The following is a 26,480-nucleotide window of genomic DNA, read 5'->3' as shown; positions in this document are numbered from 1 at the left end:
CACTAAGGAGCCAGGGCCAACTGCAGAGGCTTACCTTCTTTCCAGGTGCTGAGCCAGGAACAAAGCAGCACTACTTTGTTCACACTTGAAATCCTCAGTGCTCTCTGTAGGCAAGAAGCAGTTGGCTGGGTTTGGCTCTACGCCAGCAGGAAAATCACTAGGGGTGCTTAATAAAATGGTTATTTGTGGGGCTACATCATGGATTTGAAATCCAAGCTCATATGTGAGTGGAGAGCCAGAGAAGCTGGAGATTTGGGAGTCTTGTGAATAGTGATAATGGAACCATGAGAACTACAATTCACAGGCAAAAGAATATGGCAGTAGAAAAAGATGCAGGTAATCGGCCAGGCATGGTGGCTCAGGCCTGTAACCCCAGCACTTCGGGAGGCTGAGGTGGGCGGATCACTTGAGGTCAAGAGTTTGAGACTAGCCTGGCCAGTATGGCGAAACCCCATCTCTACTAAAAATACACAAAATTAGCTGGGCATGGTGGCATGTGCCTGTAGTCCCAGCTACTCGGGAGGCTGAGGCATGAGAATTGCTTGAACTCAGGAGGCACACATTGCAGTAAGCCTAGATCATGCCACTGTACTCCAGCCTGGGCAACAGAACGAGACTTGATCTAAAAAAAAAAAAAAAAAAAAAAGAAAGATCCAGGTAATCCCAGTCCCTTTGTCTCACATTTCTGAACGAGGTAAATAAACTCATTTCTTTTCTGACAATATACAGGATCTATGATAAACAGCAGTACAATTATGCCAATAGCCACAGGACATGCCTACAGATATAAAGTTATTTGTAGCATGGGTTTGGTTGGCTTTTATCTACAACTAAATTTTCTGAAATTTAGAAAACCATCTAAATATGGAATAAATGGTTTTATTTACCATGCTGGAGAAAAAGACAGAAGTAAAAATGTCTATTTCAATGTTTAGCAGAAATACTACTTCAAAAGTGATTTTACTTTTTTTTTTGATAAGCAGTTTTAAATGTGCCCAAGGATAAAAAGTCTGTACCAATCACGGGTTATTATGTTGAGGATAATGGGAGCCACTGTCTGAGAAAGGAGTTATCAATATGGAAAGAAAATGAGAAGCAACCCTGTGCTGTTGGACTAGAATTGGAGGTACTGGTGTGATTTCACGGTTTTCAATATATGGATATGAAAGTAAATTTAGATACTAATGTGAAGCAAATTCAGATAACATGTGTACATATGTATGTGCATATGTGTACACAATTCCCAAGTTCTGACCACGGAGCCTGGGATGAGTGGCACCACAACAGTAAGCACTCCAATCTAACCTTTTAAACTAATTTCCTACTAAAAGCAAGCAGGGCTGGAGTAGAGAAACCTGCAATGTCTCATTGTCAAAAAATACAGCGGTGCCCAAGTAGAGGGGGGACATGTCAAAAGTACACAGGGGCTAACTTGAAGGTGCTCCTACCGGCCATTTTTGAGACCAGTTACGCGTCTAAAGAAATAATGATGTAACAAACTGCAACCCATGAATAAAAGAAGAAACTACAAGTCCATACTAGGATGAGTTGAATATCTCTTATCTGAAACGCTTGGGACCAGATGTGTTTCGAATATTTTTGGATTTTGGAATGTTCACATGATCCTTATTGGTGGGGCATTCCTAGTCACAAACAATACTCTTAATTGTTTACAGGAAATACATACTAAAGTATTTAAAGGTGATAGGCCCATTGGGTTGGCAACTTACTCTCAAATGGTTCAGGTTCTGTACTTGTAATTTTTCTGTTTGAGAATGTTTCAAAATAAAAATGTTGTTAAAAATGTAATTTTCTTTTTATTTGCATCTGTTATGACTCAAAAAATGACCAGCTATTATGAAGACTCTACTGTTGAAGATGGATATTTTAACATGGAGTTTCAACAAAATTACTTCTTGAGACAGAGCAGATATGTTTTTTAAATAACGTGATTTTAAGCATATATTTGAACAAAACTAAAACATTTACTATTATGAACATAAAAAAAGATCAGTGAATCAATGTACTCTTCTAGGCTGAATTAAGGTGGATTATCTAAGGTTTCAAAAAAGTTTGGCTGGGGGAAAGTAAGTTTTACAAAACCCATGCCATCCAAAATTAAGATGACATGTAGCAGCAGGAAGTATTCCAATGTCTCATAACCAGTTCTCACAAGCAATGATGTGTATTCTTACTTTAAGAAAGTGTCAAACAAATAGAAAAATCTGGAAGAATTTACTAAGTGTAATAAATTAGAGGTAAATTGTAATAAAAGAATTTATGTCTCATAAAAATATTCACAAGTGGAAGTTTTCTTCTACCAACTTCTCAGAGTCCTTCTAGCCCCCTCTTCACTTCTGAAAAATGTGATTTACCAAAATCTGGTTTACATTTAACTTTTCAGGGACACATAACCTGAAAAGAAAGAAATGTCAGATAATACTGACATTGACTCATGCACTTTCTTTGTATCAATCCTTCTTCTGTAAGTAATCAGAATTGGGTCCAAGTGGCATAGAATCAAACATTGTGTATCATGCCAAATACCACTTCCTGTCCAACAAAATTTCATTTTTCTCCAGTAATGAAGAGGTGGACATTCTTCTTGGATTGTAGCATCTGTGCTGCCCGCTCCACACCAACCACGGCAGCTAACCTCTGGGCATCATACTTGGAGTAGAGAACAGTGCAGGTCCACGTGGCCTCTTCTCCTCTGTTGGTGGCTCTCAGCATATTACAGATTTCACTGTAAAAGTGTGGATATGTCGGCAGTTCATAGAAAATCAGGTTCCTGATGCCTTTTATTGTATACCTGTTAGAATTGGAAAGAGAGAGCTATGTCAACTTGAGAAATAAGTTCTAGAAAAACTACCTAGGAGTTGTACAGAGGCATAGTTCATGCTTGTTGCTTCCTGCTAATGGAGAAAAACAGTGGCACAAATAACAGAACAAAAGTTATTCTGAGGTGGCAGCACTTACTTTTATGACAAAGTCATTTTATGACTTTTATTCAAAGTCCTAATATTTGGCTTAAGATAATGATAAAATAAATACACATTTCTTGATCCTACTCTGGGTAGTCTGAGGTATCATGGGAAAGAATAGATCAGGATTTAAAAATCTGTCACAGAAAACTTAAAAAGCAGGCACTTAAAATGGAACATTAGCCTTATTATAATCAGGCAAAAAAGAATGGAGACCAGTCAGACCCAGTACATAAAATAAGCTGTACAAATTGTAAATACACTCCTGTAAGTCTTTTCTTGCCACTCTGGAGACATGTTAACTCCATGGCAGATGTCAAAACCCTGCGCAAGGACCCACTAGGCATCCTGAGAAAGCAATTAGTTTCAACAGCGTATGCATTGCCACCTCTTTCCCGGCTGCACAGTGCTGCCCTGTGGTGGGGGGTGGTGTAGACCCAAGGGACTGACTCACAGTATGGTTCAGTCAGGCTGAGGTCAACCGTTCCCTGTGGGATTCCGTAACAAAAGATTTTATATGTTGACAAGCTTCTCATTTTTCCTGTTAAGTTTCTCTTATACACTGAAGACGTTAGACTCCCTTGGGGATTGTATTTCTTTCACAGAAGATAAGTTTTCCTTGTCTTTCTCCCTCATGGCTCATCCTGATCTCTCTGGAGACCTTCCTTTCCCAAACCATGACTGTGATCTATTATGTGGTTCACTTTTCAACATCCTTTCCGTAAAGAAGGAATTCTAATGGCTAATAAACTTGAATAAACTGTTCTACCTCACTAGTTCTCAAAATAAAAACAACACTGAGTTCTACTTCTGCTTAGAATGTATAAAACTCAAGAGAATATTGCTCCTATACTAATAAGAAAAAGTCAGATAATCTATTATACAAAAATGTTCCTTTTCTTGAGCCCAGAGAGCTACCATCATGAGGCAATCAGGTAACCTGAATTAGCTGGTGAGCTGGTGTATGTTTAATAATTGGTCCTCAGTGGGAGAAAGGGAGGGTGCTAATTTGAAGGATTTGTCAGTTTCAAGCTACCAATGTCACGCTGCTGACACAGAGACGTGCAACCAGGTCTCAAGAGCCAGTGTGAACCAGCTTCAGCCCACCATGGACTAAGTTCCAAAGAGTATAGCCCTTCTGAGGAAAAACAGGGCACAGGAACTACTGCACCTTAGGAGGAGCACAGGAGAAAAGACGGCCTCTGCCAAAAAAGTGGGTAGTAAGAAAATAGATACGCTTTTAACAAATTCTTAAAGGGCAAGAATAGGCTTGCCTGACTTCAGAACCCCAAGGATCCCTGGATGCTCCTTTAGTTCATATCCACTCAAGAGCTCATTCCAGAGGCCTGCACTGGGAGCCCTGGAGGAAGCAGAAGACCCGAGGGAGATCCCACTGGTGGTAGGGACATGAAAGCCCACCTACTTCCCAGGCCCATTACCGTGAAACCCATGGCAAACACCTGAAGCAGATGGGAAAGAGGGAAGGAACCACCCTGTCCCCTACCCCTAGCTGCAAGCAGGGACAGGCAAGCCACTTCACGGCGGGAGGCGGCTGAGGAGAAGCAAAAGTTGTCTGCCCTTAATGGAAGGACAGTAAACCCCTACCCTTCCATTTTCCCCTACACAAGACTTGCACCCAGTAAAAAGCATTCTGCTCTAGGGGAAGGGGTAAGAAACCTGTTCAGCCCAAGTTCCTGCACTGATACAAACAGAGTTCTGCCACGACTGGGGAAGAAGCTATATACGCTTCACCACAAAGATCTCTCACAGATAAAAGGTAGAGTCTGGCTGCCACGGAGGTGGCGGGGCAGGAACCCTAAGAAAGCCTCACCCCCAAAGCGTGGAATAAAAAGGGTGGCCAAAAATTGAGCTGGACCAGGAGAACCCCCTCCTCCCGACTTGATGCCTTGCAAGGAGAAACAAGCAAGAGGCCTCCTGTGAGGAGGGGTCCGAGTGTGGAGTGAGACCCTCCTCTGGACTCAGTGTCGAGGCCTTGGTGACAGCTGAGCGATCAGGACACTGAGAAAAACCCGCCAGCACCCGAGAGCCTATACCAAGCCCACTGTTTGCTGGAGGTATTTGAAGTCTGTGGTGTTGGGAAGGTATCTATAAAAATCAAATCCTGACTAGATTGACAGCACCCACACCATTGGCCTACGGAAGGGGTGTGGCCAGACATAAGGATTATTTACCTCAGCCTCTACCTTCCACTGAAAGTTACAGAAGACATAAAAAAGCAAGAAAAAGACATCTAAACAATGAGGTATCATTTTGACTATCACATCAGTAGCAATAATTCAGTCTATGGGGTTTCGGAGAAATAGGTCAATGGAGCATAAATTACTTTGTCTATGAATTCGGGAGAAGATATGGAAAAGATGTGAAGGAGCAAATAAGTGGCAATGCATGACACATTTTTAACTATGTATAGCCTCTGTGCTAACAAGTTTTCCTTTAAAAATCTATCCCAAGAAAATAACTAGGTAAGTAGTTCATCAAAATATATGCATATGGATGTTTTGTGTATTACTATATACAACAGCAGAAAACAGAAAAAAAAAAAACACTATATGCCACTAAAAGGAAGCTAGCTTAACTAACCAATGTAATACTACGTAGCCATTAAATACAATGTGATGTTTACCTCACACATTACTTTTTAATTACATACGCACACTGACTAAGTGATTTTAGTGATTTGACATCACCAAGAATGAGACAAAGTGACATTACGTGCCTCCTGATGAGATGAGGTAGAAAGTAAGTAATATTCCCTAAGTAGGATTCTTATCAAAAGATATTTATTCTAAATCAGTCGTCCCCAAACTGCTGCACATTGAAATCATCTGGCTGGTTTGTTTTTGTTTTTGTTTTTTTTAATTAATACTTAGGTTTTGTCCCCATCCCAGATACTGCGATTTAATTGGTACTGGGATGCCACCTGGGCATTTGGATTTTTAAAAGCTTCTATTCTAACGTACAGCAAAGTTTGGGAACCACTGATCTAAATAATAAGGGAACAATTAGGTAAATCTAGACTGTGAGACATACTACAGGAAACCAGATTGGACTCTTCAAAAAGATGTCAACGTGATGAAAAAGTAAAAAGGCAAGAGAGTTATTCTGGATGAGGGTTTCTCAGTGTTAACACTGCTGACATTCTGAGACAGTTAATTCTTTGTTGTTGGGGGCTGTCCTGCGAACGAAGGTGTTTAGCAGCATCACTGGTCTCAACCCACTAGAACCACCAGAATAATCCTCCAGTTGTCATAACCAAAAATGTCTCCAGATATTGCCAAATGTCCCTGAGGGAGCAAAATTGTCCCCCAGTTGAGAACTAAACTAGATTAAAGAAACAAAAGCAATAAGTTAACCAAATGCTATGTATGATCCTTAATGAATCCTTTTTGGCCGGAAGGGAAAGGGCTATAATGGTCATTTCAGTGACAACTAGGAAAATCTGAATATAGACTAGATATCGGATGATATTGTTGTAGCAACATCAGGTAGCATGATAGTGGTGCTATGGTTAGATAAAAGAATGTTTTTAGGAGCTACATGCTAAAATATTTAGGGGTAAAGTGTCACTGAAGATTCATGCTACTTTACTTTCAAGTGGTTCAGGAAGAAAAAAGAAGAGATGTGAGTGGGGATAGAGAGAAGATGGGTATGTGCAAATGTGATAAAATGAGAACAGCTGGTGGAATCTGGGGTAAAAGGGTTTATAAATAAACAGATGTTTATTGTTAGTCTCTTAACAATTTTCTTTCACAATGAAATCTTTTCAAATAAAAACCTGGGGGAAGAGAGGATGTGGTAGAGCTATATATAGTAACTTAAAAATATACACAAAAAATCCACGATATACAAATATACAGGCCAAAATGTTAACATCTTTGAATTTTTTTCAGTAAGCACATAAAACATCTCAGACAAAGGAAAAAAAAAATCCCTAAAAGAAAAAAAGATCCCCATTTAAGTTTTTTTTTTTTTTAAAAAAACACCTGTGTGTGCATGCGTGCAGGTGCATACATGCACGCACACATTTTTCATATAAAAAAGATGGAAAAAAATACCAAAAAGAGTATTTATATCACGGCAGTGAGATTTTTAACCTAAAATTTCCAAGTTCTCTACAATAACTGTGTAATACCCTCACAATCAGGAAAAGCAAAACAATAAAACCGTTAAGAGTTATATTAAACACACACACACACACACACACACACACACACACACACGAAAATCTGTCTCAGTCCCAATGCAACCACAATAGAGACTAAGTATCTCCTGGCAACAGAGAACATGGCCAGGGCCTTTTCCAAGGGGCAGTTAGTGCCAAGTCTCCATAGCCTGAGCACCCCTTCCCCTGCCTTCCTCCTCCCTTACATATGCTTTGTCTTCAGTGACTCCTACAAACACAGCCTAATCACCCTGACAGGACCTTCCAGATGTCTATTTCACCAGCCACTGTTAAAGACAAATGAGGCAACCACAACGCACTTGAAAGGCTGGCTCCTTCCTACGGTCCATAAAGACCAAGTCTACTACTTCTAGAAAAGGGATTCTCATGTAGGGGAAGGGAGTACTCAGAAACTCCCAGCAGCCTTTCCAAACTCCACAAATCCCACCTCCAGTTTCTGACTTGCCTCCTGGTTGAGATACTCCCTACCGTGGAAACCCACTGATAACACACTGGAAAAGAGCTGTGACCCATCGTTGGGAGGGCTATCACGACTAAATGTTCATCTAATTCTAAGATTCTGCTAGTTTAATCTTCCCCAAATAAAACAAATCTTCAGGTTAAAAAATTTTTGCTAACTCAAAAATGAATTCGAATCTTCCTAACACTGCCAGCTGTCATAGAGAATATAAAAACAGAGTCAGATACTACAATATGAAATACATGTACATTTTCTGGTCGGGCACAGTGGCTCATGCCTATAACCCCAACACTTCGGGAGGCTGAGGTGGACAGATCACATGAAGCCAGGAGTTCAAGACCAGCCTGGCCAACATAGCGAAACCTTGTCTACTAAAAATACAAAAATCAGCCAGGCGTGGTGATGCACTTCTGTAATCCCAGCTACTCGGGAGGCTGAGTCACGAGAATTGCTTGAACCCAGGAGGCAGAGGCTGCAGTGAGCCAAGATCACGCCACTGCGCTCCAGCCTGAACAACAGAGTGAGACTGTCTAAAAAAACAAACAACAAACAAACGCACAACCCAGCCCCCCTCCAAAAAGCGTACCTTTTCCAAGGTCAAATTAAAAAAAAACAAATCACAGAGACACTGTACACGAAAACACCCATCATCACCTTGGTGATCTCTCAAGCAAAAAATTCCATAGTTGGAAACTGAGATAATTAGCTGTTACAGAACTCTAAAGCACATTATTTCCATTCATCTTCTGCAAAAGAAACACCAATTAACCTGGCCCAGGGCATAAAGCAAATGGCATATGCTGAGATTTGTCCTTACCGTGACTTTGAGGGCAACACAGCTTGGTAAATAAACAGACAGTATAATACAGGGGACTGTCCTGCTTACAAAGGGCGCCATGCCCTGTCCTTGAAAAGCTGCTGAGATATTTAAGAGCAGTCCTCATCCCAGCTTAATTCACAGTTGCTATAGACAATCACACTGGGAAGTTTTCCAATCCATCCACTTCACTTAAAGGGCTTGCTTTCATTTGTCAAGACGATGGAAAGCTAAGAGCTTTTAAGACCTGATGAGTGCAACTCCCCCAGACACTTTCCAACATGAATGGAAACGACAACTTACTGGAACAGAGCAAATAATGAGGCCAACAAGCAAGCATTCATTAACACTCTTTGGCCAAGCAGCCTTCTCTGGGTAGCCAAGAATGGAGCCTGGGAAACACAAATTTAATCAATCCTCAACTCTCTAAGAGGTCATGCCATGCCAGCTTTGCTATGCCTAGGCAAGCTGCTGGGACTCCTCCCTCCCCATCCTGGTAACAAGAACATTATTTGGGGAGCACCATCCTAATTGTTTTAGCATAAATTAAAAGGTAATGCGATGCCAAAGTGCGTCATCTAATGTGCTCCAAAGCTTGGGAGATTTCTGGCATATCTGTTTGGGATTCTCTGAGAAAATGCACCCATTGTGAGTTAATAAAACAGTAAAGTCAGAACTTAAATCCACTGGACATTACTGTGAAATCAGGATGAGGTAACAGAATATAATTTACATATCTCTGCAGGCAAGGGTTAAGAAAAGCCTCTTCCATACTATGTACCTATGAAAATTGAAAATAAAAATCTAAAAATAAAATAAAAAAGCCTTTTCTATTTATCAACAGAGAGAGACTCAGCAAAACAATAAAATACATGAGCTGTAGGGCCAAAAGGGCCGCCACTATCCTAATTAGAGGGTTTTTTTTTTCTTTTTCTTTTTCTTTTTTTTTGAGATGGAGTTTCGCTCTTGTTGCCCAAGCAGGGGTGCAATGGCATCATCTCAGCTAACTGCAACCTCTGTCTCCCAGGTTCAAGCGATTCTCCTGCCTCAGCCTCCCAAGTAGCTGGGATAACAGGCACACGCCACCACGCTCAACTAATTTTTTGCATTTTTAATAGAAATGGGGTTTCACCACGTTAGCCGGGATGGTCTTGAACTCCTGACCACAGGTGATCCGCCTGCCTCGGCCTCCCAAAGTGCTGGGATTATAGGCGTGAGCCACCGCACCTGGCCTGAGTTTTTAAAAAAATAACAAAAAGGCCAATCAACTTATTTTGTCAAAGTCACCTAGTAGGAAAGCTAAGCAAACACTGAAACCCTTCAACATTCAACTTGAAGCCCTTACCCTTCTACCTCCTGCAAATGTCAAGGAGCTCACGGTCCTAGTTCTCCTTGGTAGGGAGTATCTGTGCATACCTCAGGAGCACTGCAAGTGTCTGGAAACTGACATTGTACTCAGCCTCCATCTCCCCAGGAAACACAGCTCTCAATGCTTGTCTGTGCATTGGGGGAAGACAGAGGGAAAAAGTCTAGACAGGGAAAACTCAAGTGAACACAGGAAAGGTCCCTCCCCTTCCTTGTATTCATCGGAGCTGTCCTGTAATGTCCTTCCTGCAGTGTACAACCACAGCTTCACTCCAGGGTTATACACAGGGTATGCTTTGGTTTCTACGTCCTTCTTCAGCAATGCCCATTTTGGGAAAAAACCAACTAACCAACTAAGAAGAGTCTGTCCAGGCCAAAAACTCTCGCTACTTTGTAAGAGTGGGAGAGTGAGGGATGATCTCACAACACCACGAAGCCTGCCATGCATTCAGAGCAGGCCATGACTTGTCCTGCACGTCCCCTGCAGAGAGGAGGCTTGAAACCGGGCACCACTTTACCTTTTGTAGAAATGGAAGCGCTCTGTGAAAAGCAGAAACTGTTTCTCTCCTTGAAGGAAGAAGTGTCTGGCCCTGGAGACACCGGACTTCTGCGTGTACTCGCAGATGTGGGTAAAATTCAGTTCCTCCTTCTTGAAGTAATTTCGAAGACGCACGAAGTCAAAGTAGGAGGGGATATAGATGAGCGTGTGAGACATGACTGCATCACGATACTGCGGCAGAATCTTGTTCACAAAAAAGTTAAACCTGATTTGGAATGGCAAAGGGCAAAGTTAATGTCTAGAGCGAAGCTTATGGTGTCTCTTAACTGTGTGACCCTGGGCAAATCACAATCTCGTGTTAAAAGATTACCTCCCCAGAGGCCAATAGGATTTCCCTCCTCTCAAACAGATTATGTAAGGATAAAACTTGATAAGCACACTAAAAAAGTAAGTGTCAATACTATTCATTGTAAAAAACAGATGTAATACCATTATATCCCAGAGAATTATTCTAGGAGGTACACACCACACTATTTAGTCAGTAGTCAGTCAGTCAGTCAACAAATAATCACTGAACATCTACCATATACTAAGCCCGACTAAGCTTCCTTGGGGTCCCCTAACTAAACACAATGAAGAAAAAGGGGGAAATTTTCTATACAATTGGAAAAATAGTTCTTTCCCTGAGGGGCTTACAATTAACTTGCTGACATGAGACACCTTGTAGCATAAAGCTGTATAATTTTAAAATGGCACCGTCAAGAGTGAAAGAGTCCTGATTTATAGCAATAACCCCACTACTAGTCAGGAGACCTAGGCCAAGTCACTATTTCTCTCTGGGCTTCAGTTTCCTCCTCTGACAAATGACATAATTAAATTAAATTATCTCATCTGATTTGGTAAACAGTAATCAATAAAAGCAAAATGGAATCCAATTCTAGGTTTGGACACCCAAGTCAAATCTCTCTATGTTGTCCCCAGGGGCCTGCTGGGAGCAGTGGGTTACCTGGCATCAATCACTGAAGCTAGGTTTTCAGCTTCCATCCTCTGGAAGACATGTGGGAGCTGCACCAGGACATGACTGATAGAGCCTGTCATTGGGACATTCCTCACAGCCACCTGCCAGTAGTCAACGAGAGCGTTAGGTAGACAGCCATCCCCTTCTTGACCAGATGCTATCCCCTCCTTCTACTTTAGGACCCAAACAATAAACAGTGCTCATGAAGACACTGAGGAAACAAGATAAGAACCCACCTGGCCTTGCATGTTGACACAGTACTTGTTGAACACTGAGTTGATCTGGGCATCCTGAAGGGCCCCAAATAGCAGTGTCTGGCGATAGTACTTGGACCAATTATTGAGGCTCCACATCCGCACTCGAGAAAAGTCTACCCCATGTGAGTCCAGGGGTAGCAGGTTCATGTGATTCATCAAATGCTTTGAGTAGAAATAATGATACCATTAGTGTTGATTGAGCATTTACATGTTGGACATTGCTAAACATTTTCCAAGTCTATCAACTCAGTTAAGCCCATGGAGCATGTACTATCATCTCCTAAATTATAATAAGAAAACTGAGGCTCACATGGGTGAGCGACTTGCCCATGGCCAGCCAAACATGCCCAATGAGGAGATAAGCTAAAACTGGCCACCTCCTGGAATTTTAACAAAGGATCAAAATGGTACCTACAGGAATATTCCTTTAAAATGAACCTCTGAAATGCCACACTGGTCTCTCTATGGGTCCCTAAGTCCCAGGCTTGGACAAGAAGGGAAATGACATGGAAAACAGAGTTGCTGTCCCTCAATGACCTAGTTCTCAAAACATTGGGAATAGTCGCAGTGTCACCATACCTGCCTTCTCCTCAAATCGAAGAATATAACTCAACTATGCCAAAATGCCTTTTCCATTTTAATTATATTTTCACCTTGTAATATATATTGAAGGATAATGAGTACAATAAATGTATTTCCTACTTTAGAAGTAAGTCCTACCCTTCATTTGTCCCAAATTTCCTGCAAGCTTCAAGACATGGGGTTGTAGAAGGGGTGAGTTCCCATATGCCTTAGAAAAATAAACCTATAGTTCCTCAATAAGGATTGTTCCAAAGCAATTTTTCAATCCTAAAACTGATTAACACTGCAGAGTGTACGGAGAAGGAGAAAAAAATAACAGTACAAATTACATCGGGAAATAAAGACATCCTATATTTCTCTACAAAACAAAATCCCACCTTCAAAAGTCTGCAGCGGGGTTTCCCCATCTTCACTAAAGGCCAAACAAAGGAGCATAAGAAAAAACCACATGTGGGATTATGTTAGGTAAAGATGTTCCCAATGAGGACTCATCCATCCATCAACCCGTCCCATCCACCCATCCACCCACCCTAAAGTTAGCAGAAAGAAATTTTAAAGGAAAGAAATCTTTTCTGGAGATTTGAAAATAACTGACAGGAATTATAATCTCTAGATAGTTTAATTATGGACAATCTGTGGGGAGAAAAGGGGACAAAAGACTTTTTCAAATTAGAAAATGTGGAATGTGTCCTTGCTTCCAAACAGAGTTCTAATCTGGACTTAAATAATTCTTTAGGACTTAAACCACTGGGTGTCTTATCCCTCTAAACATGAATACTGTTCCACTGAATGTGAATGGCCAGCATTACCAGGACATGCTCCCAGTTCTGCATCAGGTAAATGTCAGCTTGATCAATGATGAGAAGCTCAATAGAAGACAGAAAGTCAAAATCTCTCTTCTTCTCTCCTTCTCCACCAATGATGGTCCTCAAGCCCAGGGGGGAAGCAATGAGGATATCCGAGGAGTAAAACGGGGCATAGAGTCGGATGCTTCTCTGCAGTATTGCCACTCCTACACAAAACAGCCAAGTACACACCAATTCATTAGTCACTACCAAGCCATTACCTTCCACCCTCTCAAAGCAGTCCACCACTTCTATTGCTTCCACATCTCTTATGTTCCTCTTAGCATGTAACTGTGCTCAACTGCTTTAATTATTAAAACATAAGAACAAGAGAAATCTTTCCCTTGCATCTATAGTCCCTTCTAGCTTCTACCTTCTCTTCCTTTCCATCACCATCAAACTGCTCCAGAGAATTGTCTCTACTTTCAAATCTCTCCTTCACTTCTCACTCCACTGCAATCTGGCCTCTGATTCCTCAGGACTCCAGAGAAATGACTCTTGCTAAGGTCCTCACAGTCCTCAGTCACCAACAGGATGAACACTTTTGAGAGCTTCTTATGAGGAATGTACAAATGGCACAGAATGTACAAACAGTTGCCTTGCAATGTTCTTTTCCTCGCTAATCATTTCCATGACTTCAACGCTCACTTTTGCTTCTATCACTGACCTGGCCCTTGTCTATCCTTCCAGATCCAAAGAACTCTTCTTCCACAAACTGGTGGATTCACTTGTCAGCTCTGCTCTCATGCTGCATAAAGCTTTGGGTAAACTGACTCACTGATCGTGGCTTTAACGTCACCTTCACACAAATGTGCATTTCCAGCCCTTATCTTTTTCCTGAGCTCCAGAACAATATACTAACTGCTTGCTGGACAGTCATATATGTTCCAAACAAAACATGGGCTCTCATCTCCTATGCTTTACATTCCACCATACCGAAGCCTGTGTGAATCACAGGTCATTCCAAGCTTAGTCACCCTGAGGCCTCTGCAACAGGTAGTTTCCTGTCTGAAATGTTTTCTTCCACTCAGTTACCTCCCTTTGAAACTGGCTAAATCCTGCATAGGTTTCCACCTAATACGGATGACACCTCCACCACAACATCTTCCCTAACCACCCTGCCCCCATTTTGGGTAAGGGGTTTGCTTTAAATGCTCCAAGAACAACCACTGCACATGTATCCTGCACTGCCTGCTCCCTGTTGTAGGCTGGATTTCCTTAGCAATAGGAACTATAACTTTTATTTCTATATTTATTCGTATATTCTCAAGAGTGCCTGGCACACTGTAAATACTCAATAAGTATTTGTGAATGACCATATGCGACTAATGAACATTTTCTCAAGAACTGTACTCTAGAAAGGTATAACCAACCAAAGTCAATGGGAGCTGAATGAGAGACAAGCAAAAACGTGAAAATGTGGGTGGAAGTCATGTGTGGAGATTATTCAGGGTAGGCATTATGTAGCAGACAGGAGAAAGTCCACCTTTATGTAGAGACAGTCAGTTTATTCAGCCTCCCCAGAATGACCCCATCAGCCCCATCACTTCCAACATCCTACAGCACCCCTTGTAGCATCTATCTGCTACCAGCTATGGGTGTGCTTACACACTTCTGTTATACACTTGTTATAAATTTCTGTTATTAATGTATATGTGCCTTTCATATGTGGCCTCAGAGATCCTCCCCACTCCACTGGCCTAATATCCACCCCATTAGCCAAGAAAAGACTCTCCCAAGGCAAACAACATGTCTCAAAGGCACACTGGTTCTGTTAAGAGGCGCAGCGAGTGATCCACTGGAAAAATGTCTAATTCCAGCTTCTGGTCTCCAGCTATGCAGACCTTCACACTTTAGGTCTCAAAGTAGATAAGGAAGAATTACCAATCCTGAAGTGGTCATCAATATTGCCCACAAACACGGCTTCATAATCCTCAGGCCTCTTCAAGTTGGGTGGTCTCTCCTCAGGATCTGATCCATATTCTCCCTGAAACCTCTTTTTGTTGCTCACAATGATTTTCTTCTTGCTGTCACCCTCGAGGAGGCTGATGAAGAGCTGCACCACCCGCAAAGCAGCTTCCCGGAATGGCACCACTATCAGTACCTGTGCAGAGAGCAACAGCAGCCTTAGTAGGGGCAAGAGGAAGGAACCAGATCTTGAGGTGAACCTGCTGAGGAAGTGGAGCTAAAAAGCTCCATGTAGAGCAGTGGCTCCCAGCCCAGGAAACATACTTATGTTACCCCCTTTGCACAGGGCCTGGCTCAACACCAGAAACAGCACGTTTCATAACCCCAGCACCATGACCTGCGGACTTTAGACCCGTGAATCCATGCGTCTCTGCTTGAGACATTTCTCAAGCAGAATTTGGAAATATCTTTTACAATAAGCCAATACCTCTAACAGATACGTCTACTAGTAAAAACTCAAGGACATAAACACATGAGCTCTTTGAGGGAAAGAAGTGTTACTCCATTTCTGTGTCTCCCACAGCATTTAGTGCAATATTTTTATCCTTAAGACACAGTGAATAAATACATGCCAAATAAATAAATGGAACAAGTAGAGAAGAAATAACGCAGGTAAGAAAAAGGATTAACACATCATTACATTTTCAGTGCATTCTCTAGTACAGTCTTTCAGAAATGACAATAAAGCATTTCTAAAAAAAAAAATGACCACAATTAATGGGAAAAACAGGACTCAGCTTTCTAAGCATATTCAAAAATATTTAAAGTTACTGTTGAGAATAAAAACCAAAGATGCTTAATAAATGATTAATTTCTAATTTCCTATTGTAAACAACATAATGGACATAACCCCAGTTAAACCACATAATTCACCAAATTATAATATGTTTCATAGATAATCTGCCTCTTATTCTTCTATGTAATTCTAAAAGGAAACAAATAACCTTATAACCCTGATGTTCAAGCCCCAAGGAGTGCAGTGGACTTAGCTTGATACAGTACAGAAATGGTGGACCAGGATTTAAGAGGACCGGGTTATTGTTCCAGCGGTGACACTAAGTAAGCATCAGGGCTTTGGTTTCCCCCGCTATTAAACAAGGGAGTTTGACTAAAAAATCTCCAAAAGCCACATTAGTATCAAAATTCTAGGATTCTATTAAACTCAATGAGAAAATTATAAAAAGATGAGGCTCTTCAATACAGAGAGATGCAGTTCAGGGCAGGGGGACAAGTCCTGGTTCTATAACATCATGAATAATGTAGACATAATTGAAAGCCATTTCCTGTTAAGGCCTCAAATCCACTAGAGCTTAGACTTATGAATATAAACTCATCACTTTAAGCAGCAAAAACTTTACAGTGGCAAATATAAATTTTTGTTTTCAAAGGTTGTCATATGTATGTGGCTTAATGAAGAGAATCCATGGTTCTTGTCTCATCTCTGCTACTCTTTCCCTGGTTCTCTTTAGCAAGGCCCTCTACGAACTTCTACAAATTTGGGGCTGTCCACACCTGTAATACGGAGGGATTGGATAAAAGGCTCATTAAGGTCCCATCCAGCTCTGACAACCACAAAGAAGAGATTTATAATGGAGTTTTATTTATATACTCTGGGTTTATCTTTAAGGAAAGTGTCACGAAGTGCCTCCTTCTCACAAGTTTCCAGCTACATCCACTGTCAGAAACAGCCCACTAAACTGCTGCAGTGATGCTCTGACACTACCTGGCCTACTTACTATGCTCACATTTGGGCTCATTCATGATGCCAATTATTAAAACACCCAAGTTCCTGCTAAGTGTCAGGCACCTCTATGGCAGTGCCTTGCAGCCTCCTTCTCGAGAGCAAAGCCTTCCTGCTGCACTCACCTTGGGCCTTGTTAACCCTTGGTCTCTAAAGTCATCATCATCACCCACTCCAAACTTCTGGCTTCGGTGTCTGCTATTGTTGCCAAGCACCTGGGCATTGGCTTTGAGGACGTGATTTATCACATGCAGGCAATACACATGGCGGATCTCTTCCCCGTTCTTCAGGGCAGTGCTTTCTGGGTAGAACAGGTCCCGGTAAGAATTCATAATTAAGAAGAGTTCTTTCTGGAGGGGGGTGAATGGGCTGCTTGATTTTTGGGGACCAGATAGGAACGGGCTGTTGGTCTTAGTCCAGGTGGATTCCAGAGGCTTCTGGAGATGAAGTGACTTTAAGTCAATATCCTTTGTGGGTTTAAATGTTTCCAACTTCTGAAACTTAGAGGAAAAGACAAGCTGGCCCAGGATAGGCCACTAGGGGAGAAACAGATCAAGGGCTAAATTAGAAATGAATAACAGTAAATTACATTCACATAATAATATATTTAGCAAATGTTTTCATTATTTATAGATCATCCTCATTTAATCCTCACAACAGCCCTGCAAGGTAGTTACCATGATACTCACGTTATAGTTTAGGAAACGCTGAGGTTTATACAGAGGTTGTATGATACAGACAAAGTTTACACAGAAGAAAAGAAGCTGAGGGCTAGACCCCAAGGTTTCTGACTTCAAATCTGAGCTCTTCACCCTATCAGTTGTCCCACACTGTTCTGTGGAATATATTCTGGGAAGAGTCAACATTCATTCTAGAAACAAAGGGGTCCCATAGTCAAATACCCTTGATAAACATCACAAAACTTAATTCCTCTGAGGGAGATTCACAATGTCCATTAGATACTAAAGGTGTTGACAAATTCCATGACAAGAAATCTGTCCATTTTGTTTAAATCCTAAGAAATACTATTTTCTATTTTGTGGGATACAAGTTTAAGAATTTTTGCATTATAGCTAAATTGCTGATCTAAAAATAGGACAATCTCAGCAATAAAAAGAAATAAATTACTGACAGCTGAAATAACTTGGATGAATCTCCAGGGAATTATGCTGAGTGGAAAAAAAAACCAATCTCAAAAGGTTACATGCTGTATGAGTCATTTAACATTTTTTAAATGACAAAATTATAGAAATGGAGACCAGATTAGCAGTTATCAGGGCTTAGAAATGGGGGTGGGGTAGGGCATAGAGGGAGGTAGATGTGGTTATAAAAGGGCAGCAAGGATCCATATTTTGCGGGAAATGTTCTACATCTTGATGGCAGGGGTAGATACAGGAACCTACGCATGATACAATTGTATATAACTAAATACAGGCACAGGCATACGCAGTTGAACAGGAGTAAAACCAGATCTGAGTAAGACTGGTAGATTGTATCAATGTCAGTTTCCTGGCTGTGACATTATACTACCATTCTACAAGATTTCACTATTGAGGAAAATTGGGCCAAGGGTACAAGATGTCTTTGTATGATTTCTTACAATGGCATGTATATCTATAATTATTTCCTCAATAAAAATTTCAATTAAAAAAGGATGACCAACTCTGATGAATGGTATCAATGGTGGGAACAAAGAAGTAAAAACTGCCCAGTGTCTGGGTAATTTATTTGTGGACCTACCTCCAATAATTTCAAACAAATCAACAATAGTAGTACCTACTGTTTTAATGAACACCGTTTTGCTGAACACTATGTATTAGTAAACTATTCTATTTTGAAATAGGTATTATGATCCCCCTCTAGCAGACTAGAATAGTGAATAGCAAAAAAGCACATTAACTTGCCTTTGGTCAAAATGCGACAGCTCCTTGAAGATGTTGGTCTCCAAATCCACTCTTACCCATCATTATATATTATCTGGCACCCACACTCCAGCTTCTTGGTGCTTTTTCTGGCTACACCTGTGCCCCACTAGGCTCTTCTAGCCTTCCTATGCCCTGCTTCCCTAGCAAGTCATCTACCACAGGTGTATATCATACATTGTGGGAGGCTACTAAAACCCAAGACCACTGTTTTATTTAGAGTTTTCTCTATTTCTGACCAGGATGACCAAGCAACACTTACTTTAAGCTCGTGGGTGGTTTTGGGATTTGTGGCAACAGCCTGAATTTCTTTTTCTTTCAGTTCTTTGTTCACATGTTGAAGAAATGGATCTAATTCAGAAATAAAAAATGTCAGCACACTATGCAACTATAGAGGGGTTTTCTGGTCTTCCCCTGTGAAAGACATGTTGATCTTCATTGTGTTAACTCATCCTTTTCTCCATTGCCTTTCCCCATCCTCTAGCCAAGTCCAGAGCTTAAAAATTTCTGAAAGGTTCATCTTCCTAAAACATTTCTCTAATTATATTACTTCCCAGCTTGAAAACCTTTGAAGAAACTTCTCAGCCCAAAATTCAGAGCACTTTAGGATATACCTCCAACCTGCATCTTCAGTGTCATTTCTGGACTATATGGCCCTCAAATTCTTCTGCCTCTGTGCATTTCCTTCTTTCAACCAAAAGTTCCAGCCTCTCCTTCACTGAGGCTGGATTTGGATAATATCCAAATGTTATCAATTTAATGTTACCCACTGAATCACAATAAATACTTCCCAGGCTTACTGTGTTAGGCACAACGTTGGCTCCCTTTGTTCCCTACAGAGTCATCACTTTCTCTAGTCTCCTGCCCTGCCCAGCCCACCCATTCCAACACACACATATATATATATATATACACACATGTCTTATCTAGCAGATTCCAAGGTCTCTAAGAACCTTGTCTTATTGATCTTGCATTGGGACACATAGAAATGATCAATACTCCACAGAATTGAACAAATGATCCACATGATAGCATCTGCACTCCAAGTAATCTTTAGTATTCTGAGCTAGCCACCCAACCTTCTCTCCCAGTCCCACTCACAAGAAACAGAACAAAGTTAAATGACCCATTCAAGCATCCAAACAGTAAAATTTCAAACGAAAAGCATCTTGTATTAAATATCTAAGAGTGAACAACAGGACATAAGAATTCTAGATGCTAATATATCTGTATGGGCAAAACCACCACAGAAATTATGGGACAGTCAAGCTTCCTAATGTTTCCTCCAAAGTTTCTAAGTTTTAATCGTTCAGAAGGGAGTTTGTATTAAAATCTCCAAATTCTACCTGTCACTTCTCCTGCAAAATAACCAACAGAACTAAATGAGTCAAATAAGGATTAAAATTTCTGTTTCATTAAAGGTAAAGCTGGGTTGAAGAATGGCAATGAGATCAACGAAGGCAATCAGGATACAGAACAAGACCAACCTGACTTGCCCACCTAGACACTGGCTGAGAAACTGGACTTGAGACAGCAGGAACCCATCAAACCCTGACATAGGCACGTCTTGTCCACATGACTGCCATTTGGTCACAGGAGTGGTCAAGAGTCTGTGAGAGGCAGGAGACACAGGGTAGGGCTTTTTGGCTTTTGAGGGTCTCCCTGTAATAAAGACCACTCAGATTAGCCACCCCTGGGTCTTGCAAATCTGAAAAATTACTGCTCCAAAACAGAACAGCAAGTGAGGGGTAGAGGAAGTATTTTTCCTCTTTTTCTTTCTCTTTCCCTGCTTGGGGAGAAAATCAGAAATCTTCCCCTGACCCCAATAATGAAAATGTGAGGCCTGGGAAGCTGACCTTCCCTACCATCATTCTTAAGTTGTTTGTTCTCCTAAACATCCCCTCCAACCCCTAAACACTGAGTAACCCTTGAGAAACACAAAATATCTTTTAGAAGTATTTTTCCCAGCTCTAGATATAGCCACCAAACTGTTTTTATTGCTGTTTGTTCCAATAATAGATTCAATGTGTATTAGTACACAAATTCCATACTAAGCACCTGGTGAATTCAAGTAACACACACTGCGCTATGACCTTGAGATGCTTTCAAAGAAGAGTTGTCTCCACTTTCCTCTTCCAGAAAATTGGTTTCCAGACTGAACAGTGACTCGTGTTTTGCGTCTGTGAACTCTTCGGGGGATGCTTGTAATGTGCCCGGTGGCCTTTCCCCATCTTCTTTTCCCTCAGGGTCAGCAGATAAAGGTACATCTGCAGTTTTGAGAAACATTTTATCAAATTATTTACTCACAAATTATACTTCTGTTGACAAAATTTATTTCCTTAGGCTATACCAACAATAATGTTCATTGATACTATTTATATTTAGGTAAATTCAGGTAGAAAACATCGATTTCAAAATTAAGCCTAATCATCAATGCATGATGTGGGATGGTGGGTTTTATGTCTCAGTTTGGCTGGGACACAGTGCCCAGATATCTCGCCAAACATTATTTTGAATGTTTCTGCGAGGATGTTTTTGGATGAGCATTTTATTTTTTATTTATATATTGAGACAGGGTCTGGCTCTGTCACCCGGGCTGGAGTGCAGTGGCATCATCTTGGCTCACTGCAACCTCCAACTCCTGGACTCAAGTGATCGTCCCACCTCAGCCTCCCAAGTAGCTGGAACTACAGGCCCGCACCACCATTCCTGGCTAATTTTTGTATTTTTCTGTAGAGATGGGGTTTCGCTATGTTGGCCAGGCTTGTCTCGAACTCCTAAGCTCAATCGATCTGCCTGCCTCAGCCTCCCAAAGTGCTGGGATTACAGGCGTGAGCCAGATCTCTTTCTCATATACACACATATCCTATTGGTTCTGTTTCTCTGGAGAATTCTGATTAATATACCCAGTTCTAGTTCTAGGAACTTATTCTAAAATAATAACTAGACATAGTGCACTAAGACGTACATGAGAGGATGTTCAAGGCAGTGCTGATTATGATAAATAACTGGGGGAAAAAAGGTCTATCAATGGGGTACAATCATATTTTTACAATGGAATACTATGTAATTAAGAAGCTAATGTGAATCCACAGTTACAGATATAGGAAGTTACAGAAATGTATAAGGCCATTATACAGATACACATAACTTTGTATACATACTCACATATATAATCATAAAAATATAGTCTGAAAGGTTATATACAATGCTAAAGGTGTTTATCTCTGGGTAGCAGGGATAGTGGGTAACTATGCTACCCTCTTAAATGTTTACAGTAAATATATATTATTTTTATAATGATAAAAAATATTTTCAATTTTAAAAATCCAAAAAAGCAAAGAAAAATAGAAACAAAACAAATTCCTAAGTGTAAGTCAATGAATTTTTATCTCAGTAAAACTGATCAGTTAAAATACCTGGAATGATATATAACACCAGAAGGTATAGAAAAAAATAAGTCTGTAAGAAAAATAGGCATGAAAATAATAAGATGTAAAAAGTCACCCAGATATATTCAGACAATGGAATGCTATTCCAGCAACTAAAAGTAATAAGCAACTAATACATGCACAACACAGATAAATTAGAAAAACATGAGAAGCAAAAATAGCTAGACATAAAAGGAGTCATACTGTATGATTCAATTTATATGAATTTCTAGAACAGGCAAAACTAATCTACAGTGACAGAAGGCAGGTCAGTGGCTACCTGATGCCAAGGGTGGGGAACTGATTGCAAAAGGACAAGAAAAATTTCTGGAGGTAATGGAAATGTTCTGTATCTTGATTTGGATATATACCTTTATCAAAACCCATCAGACTGCATATTTAAATTGGATACATTTTACTGTATGTAAATGATACCTCAATGAAGGTGATTTTGAAGTTGAAGAAAAAAGTCACCTTGAAGTCTGAGTGAGACAGAGTCCCTGAAGCCTTCCCTAGTTTACGCTGGCAGTGTTCAACCACTCTGCGTCTCTTCAACACCCTACATCTAGCTGTTCCATGCAATCGCAAATCTACTGTTTGAAAATTTTTATATGTTTTTATGTCTATCTTCCATCAAACTTGGTCTCCCTAAGGGAAGAACAGTAACCTCTTCAATAAATTCAGACAGTCACAAAGAGAGAACTGTGTTCTCCTTCCTCTGTATTAGGAGGTCTTTCACTAGTACTGGTGTAGTCCCTGAAATGACAAGCAAAAATGTTATTTCTGCATAGCTGTGCTAAGAAGGTTCTGTGTTTCCATCAGATTCTCAAAGATATAATCAAACCTAACAAGGTTAAATCCCTGGTTTGGATTCACATCCTTTCATCCAACTCACACAGTTTACAAGGTACCATGCCCGTGAGGTGAACTGCCTATAGTTCTGGCAAAGATGATGAGCCTATATTAAAGACACTTACTCTCTGGACTTTCAGTAGCCTCTGCAGCCATCTCTTCTTCCACACTGACATCGCTACCACCACCTTCATCGTTCATTTCTGCATCATCTACAATACTGTCTTCCTCTTCCTCCTCTTCATCCTCCTCTTCTTCCTCAGAAACATTTTTTAATGTAGCAAGTAGTTTGTGGTAGCCAGAAACTTGTTCTGGCTCACTCTCTGATTCACTTTCAGAATCTGAAGAATCTGAACTCTCTGACTAAAAAGAAAAGGAGAATTTTAAGAACAAAAACTGTATTGTTCTCATTGTTACCCTAAAACTATCATCAAGCCAACATCTATTCAATGAAGCCCAAATTCAAATTTACTTAAAATTGCTAATCTAGCTATGATTCTAGAAGCTCTTCATATTCTCCAAACTGCTACTGCTCACTTTTAAAACATAAAACTTCAGGTTATGAGATTAATTTATGTCCCAGGCATCAGGCCACAGGTTTAACAGAACAACAGGACAATTACAAAACAACAAAAGAAAACAGGTTTTTCTTCTTTTTTAGTTTATTTTAATATGATAGGCCCTTTGTTCATTTTGCACTGTATTTGTGATTCCTTTATGCTAACCAAAAAAGATATTCCCTCCTAGGATTCACTAAGAACCCTCTGGTAAGCCTCTGTAACAGGGCCTAATAGGCTAGTCTCCTGGGACAATTTCAAACTGTAGCTTCTGTATTAGACATCACAATGGCATTTTTATAGACATCTTCATTTAAAATTAAGTAATATTGCCAAAATAATAGTTTGCATCTGAAATCAAAAGAAACAGAAATGTAATCAAGCTTTATTATTAGATATAATCGTAGTGGCAACAACCCAAAACCAACTATTAAAAAGAAGGTATAAAGCATTACCAGTTGACAAATCTGTGGTTTTGCTTCCTTTCTGGAAACCCTAAAAAGAAACAGGCAATGTTACACTCTAACTACTAGTATGTAGAAATTAGGAAAAGGTCAAATGAGACATTAAATGAAAAAGGCAGAATATAACATTATAAATACATTTTAGATATAGTCATGCAAAAATTACACATGCACTTGGGCAGGGCTTCCAAGAATATGGTTAATAACTGACAAATGAAAAGTTTAACGAGGTCACATGACAAACACTAGAGTTACACATGGCTCTCATCCAAAAGAAGGATACAACTTGGCTAAATAAAAGATCTCGGGGTTCATCTTTTTCTAGCAAATTTCTTAATTAGAATGTCCCTCTAAGCTGGGAGTGGTGGCTCATATCTGGAATCCCAGCACTTTAGGAGGCCAAGGTGGGAGAATCACTTGAGCCCAGGAGTTTGAGACCAACTTGGGTAACATACTGAGACCTCATCTTTACAAAAAATAAGAAAAATTAGCCCGGTGTTGTGCTGTGCACCTTTAGTTTCAGCTACCAGGAAGGCTGAGGCAGGAGGACTGCTTGAGCCCAGGAGGTGGTGGCTGCAGTGAGCCAGGATTGCAGCACTGGATTCCAGCCTAGGCAACGAAGTGAGACCCTGTCTCGAAAAAAAAAAGGAAAAAAAATAAAAAAAGAATGTCCCTAACTGATAATAAAGCAGCCCGAAGTAGTGGGATGAGCACTGAGATCATAACTGCACCTACACATTTCTAGAGAAACCACAACTACTAATAGACTTATTTCCTTATTGTAATTGCATAGATCAGTGATGTCCCAACAAATTCTTTAAAAACACAGAAAACATATAATGTGACCATAACAATTTATTGTATATTTTCAAATGGATAGAAGAGCCGATTTTCAATGTTCCCAAAGCAAAGAAATGATGTTTGAGATGATGAATATGGTAATTACCTGGATTTGATTATTACACATTGGGTACATGTATTGGTATCAAAATATCACACTGTATCTCACAAATATGTACAATCATTTTATGTAAGTTAAAAATAATTATAAAAACAGGCCAAGCGCGGTGGTTCATGCCTGTAATCCCAGCACTTTGGGAGGCCGAGGCGGGCAGATGACCTGAGGTCAATAGTTCGAGACCACCCTGGCCAACATGGTGAAACCCCGTCCGTACTGAAAATACAAAAAATTGATCGGGTGTGGTGGCAGGCGCCTGTAATCCCAGCTACACGGGAAGCTGAGGCAGGAGAATCGCTTAAGCCCGGGAGACGGAGGTTGCAGTGAGCTGAGATCGCGCCACTGCACGCCAGCCTGGGCGACAAAGCGAGACTCCGTCTAAAAAAAAAAATATATATATATATATATATATCTCCACAAAAAATTCCTAGAAGATCTCTGACCACACAAAAATCCGGCCCCATAGCCGGGCGCGGTGGCTCACGCCCGTAATCCCAGCACTTTGGGAAGCCGAGGTGGGTGGATCACCTGAGGTCGGGAGTTCAAGACCAGCCTGGCCAACAAGGTGAAACCCCATTCCTACTAAAAATACAAAAAACATTAGCCGGGCGTGGTGGCCGGCGCGTGTAATCCCAGCTACACGGGAGGCTGAGGCAGAAAAATCGCTTGAGCCCGGGAGGCAGAAGTTGCGTGAGCCAAGATCGCGCCACTGCACTCCAGCCTGGGCGACAGAGCGAAACACTGTCTCAAAAAAAAAAAAAAAAAAATCCGCCCCCAAACAACGGGCGTGTCTCTTAGCATGAAATTACGGGCTCAACAAAAAGGCCCGTGAAGCACTCCATCTCCCAGCGGGATGGCGCCAGAATCTCCCCGGCCGAGCACGGCGGGAGCCAGGGAAGCGTGGGAAAAGGCCGGAGCAGCACTATCCGGGAGGCCAGAGGACCAAACCCGAGGATACGACCCTGGCGACTGGGGAACCCTGTCACGCCCCTTCAGACCTGTCATAGAAGGGATGTTCCTCGCCGAAATCTCGAAGATGTTTCTTCTGCTTTTTAGTTAGGGTGTTGAGTAGCTGGCTCTGGCTCCGGCTCCCGCGTTTGCCCATAGCGACAATGTCAAGTTTGCCCACTTGGAAGAGTCGCGTTTTTCACCAGGAAGCTGTCCAGTCAACACTAGCACGTGGGCTCCCTGATGGCGCTTTACGGCGAAAGCAAGGTGCCATAAAGCAGATCCGCTTTACGTCGCGCTCGTGCGACAGGCTTAGAACATCCGGTTCCCTATTCTGCCCCCTACCGCAGCACTTTGAAAGTACGGGCGTTGGTTCCCATATGTTCTCAGAGCCCCAGAACGTGGGCAGCTGGGCTTCCCGCGTTGCTTGGGTCGGAGGCATGAGCTTTGTGCTTGTGTTTTGGTTATGGAAATCAGTCTGTGTAAATGTGTAGTACCGGAGATAGCCGAATGCAGTGACTTTACAGTATACTGCAATAAAAATATCAATCCACATTTAAAGGTGCATGAACATCTCACTTCATCACCACAACAGTGTACAGATAGGT

General features: G+C 41.1%; 1 protein-coding gene across 2 annotated transcripts; it reads right to left on the bottom strand.

Annotated features, from left to right (window-relative positions):
• Positions 1-1,797: 1,797 nt before the first annotated feature.
• On the bottom strand, positions 1,798-26,136 carry UTP25 (UTP25 small subunit processome component). 2 transcript variants are annotated; one of them, XM_074035467.1, is made up of 12 exons: positions 25,923-26,136; positions 23,958-23,997; positions 23,071-23,308; positions 20,721-20,929; positions 18,925-19,013; positions 16,866-17,276; positions 14,916-15,135; positions 12,996-13,198; positions 11,584-11,766; positions 11,336-11,448; positions 10,349-10,594; positions 1,798-2,812 (listed from the first exon to the last, which is right to left on the bottom strand). In XM_074035467.1, exons 6-12 carry the CDS (start codon positions 17,070-17,072, stop codon positions 2,569-2,571), a joined length of 1,416 nt encoding a protein of 471 aa, XP_073891568.1. In that variant the 5' UTR covers positions 17,073-17,276; positions 18,925-19,013; positions 20,721-20,929; positions 23,071-23,308; positions 23,958-23,997; positions 25,923-26,136; the 3' UTR covers positions 1,798-2,568. The 2 variants fall into 2 exon arrangements, with proteins under 2 accessions (XP_073891568.1, XP_005540776.3); XM_005540719.5 differs by having other exon boundaries at positions 20,756-20,929.
• Between the last annotated feature and the right edge of the window lie 344 nt (positions 26,137-26,480).

This window comes from Macaca fascicularis, chromosome 1 (assembly GCF_037993035.2).
Source record: "Macaca fascicularis isolate 582-1 chromosome 1, T2T-MFA8v1.1".
Taxonomy (NCBI): Eukaryota; Metazoa; Chordata; class Mammalia; order Primates; family Cercopithecidae; genus Macaca; species Macaca fascicularis.
This window is presented reverse-complemented; position numbering and strand designations above follow the sequence as displayed.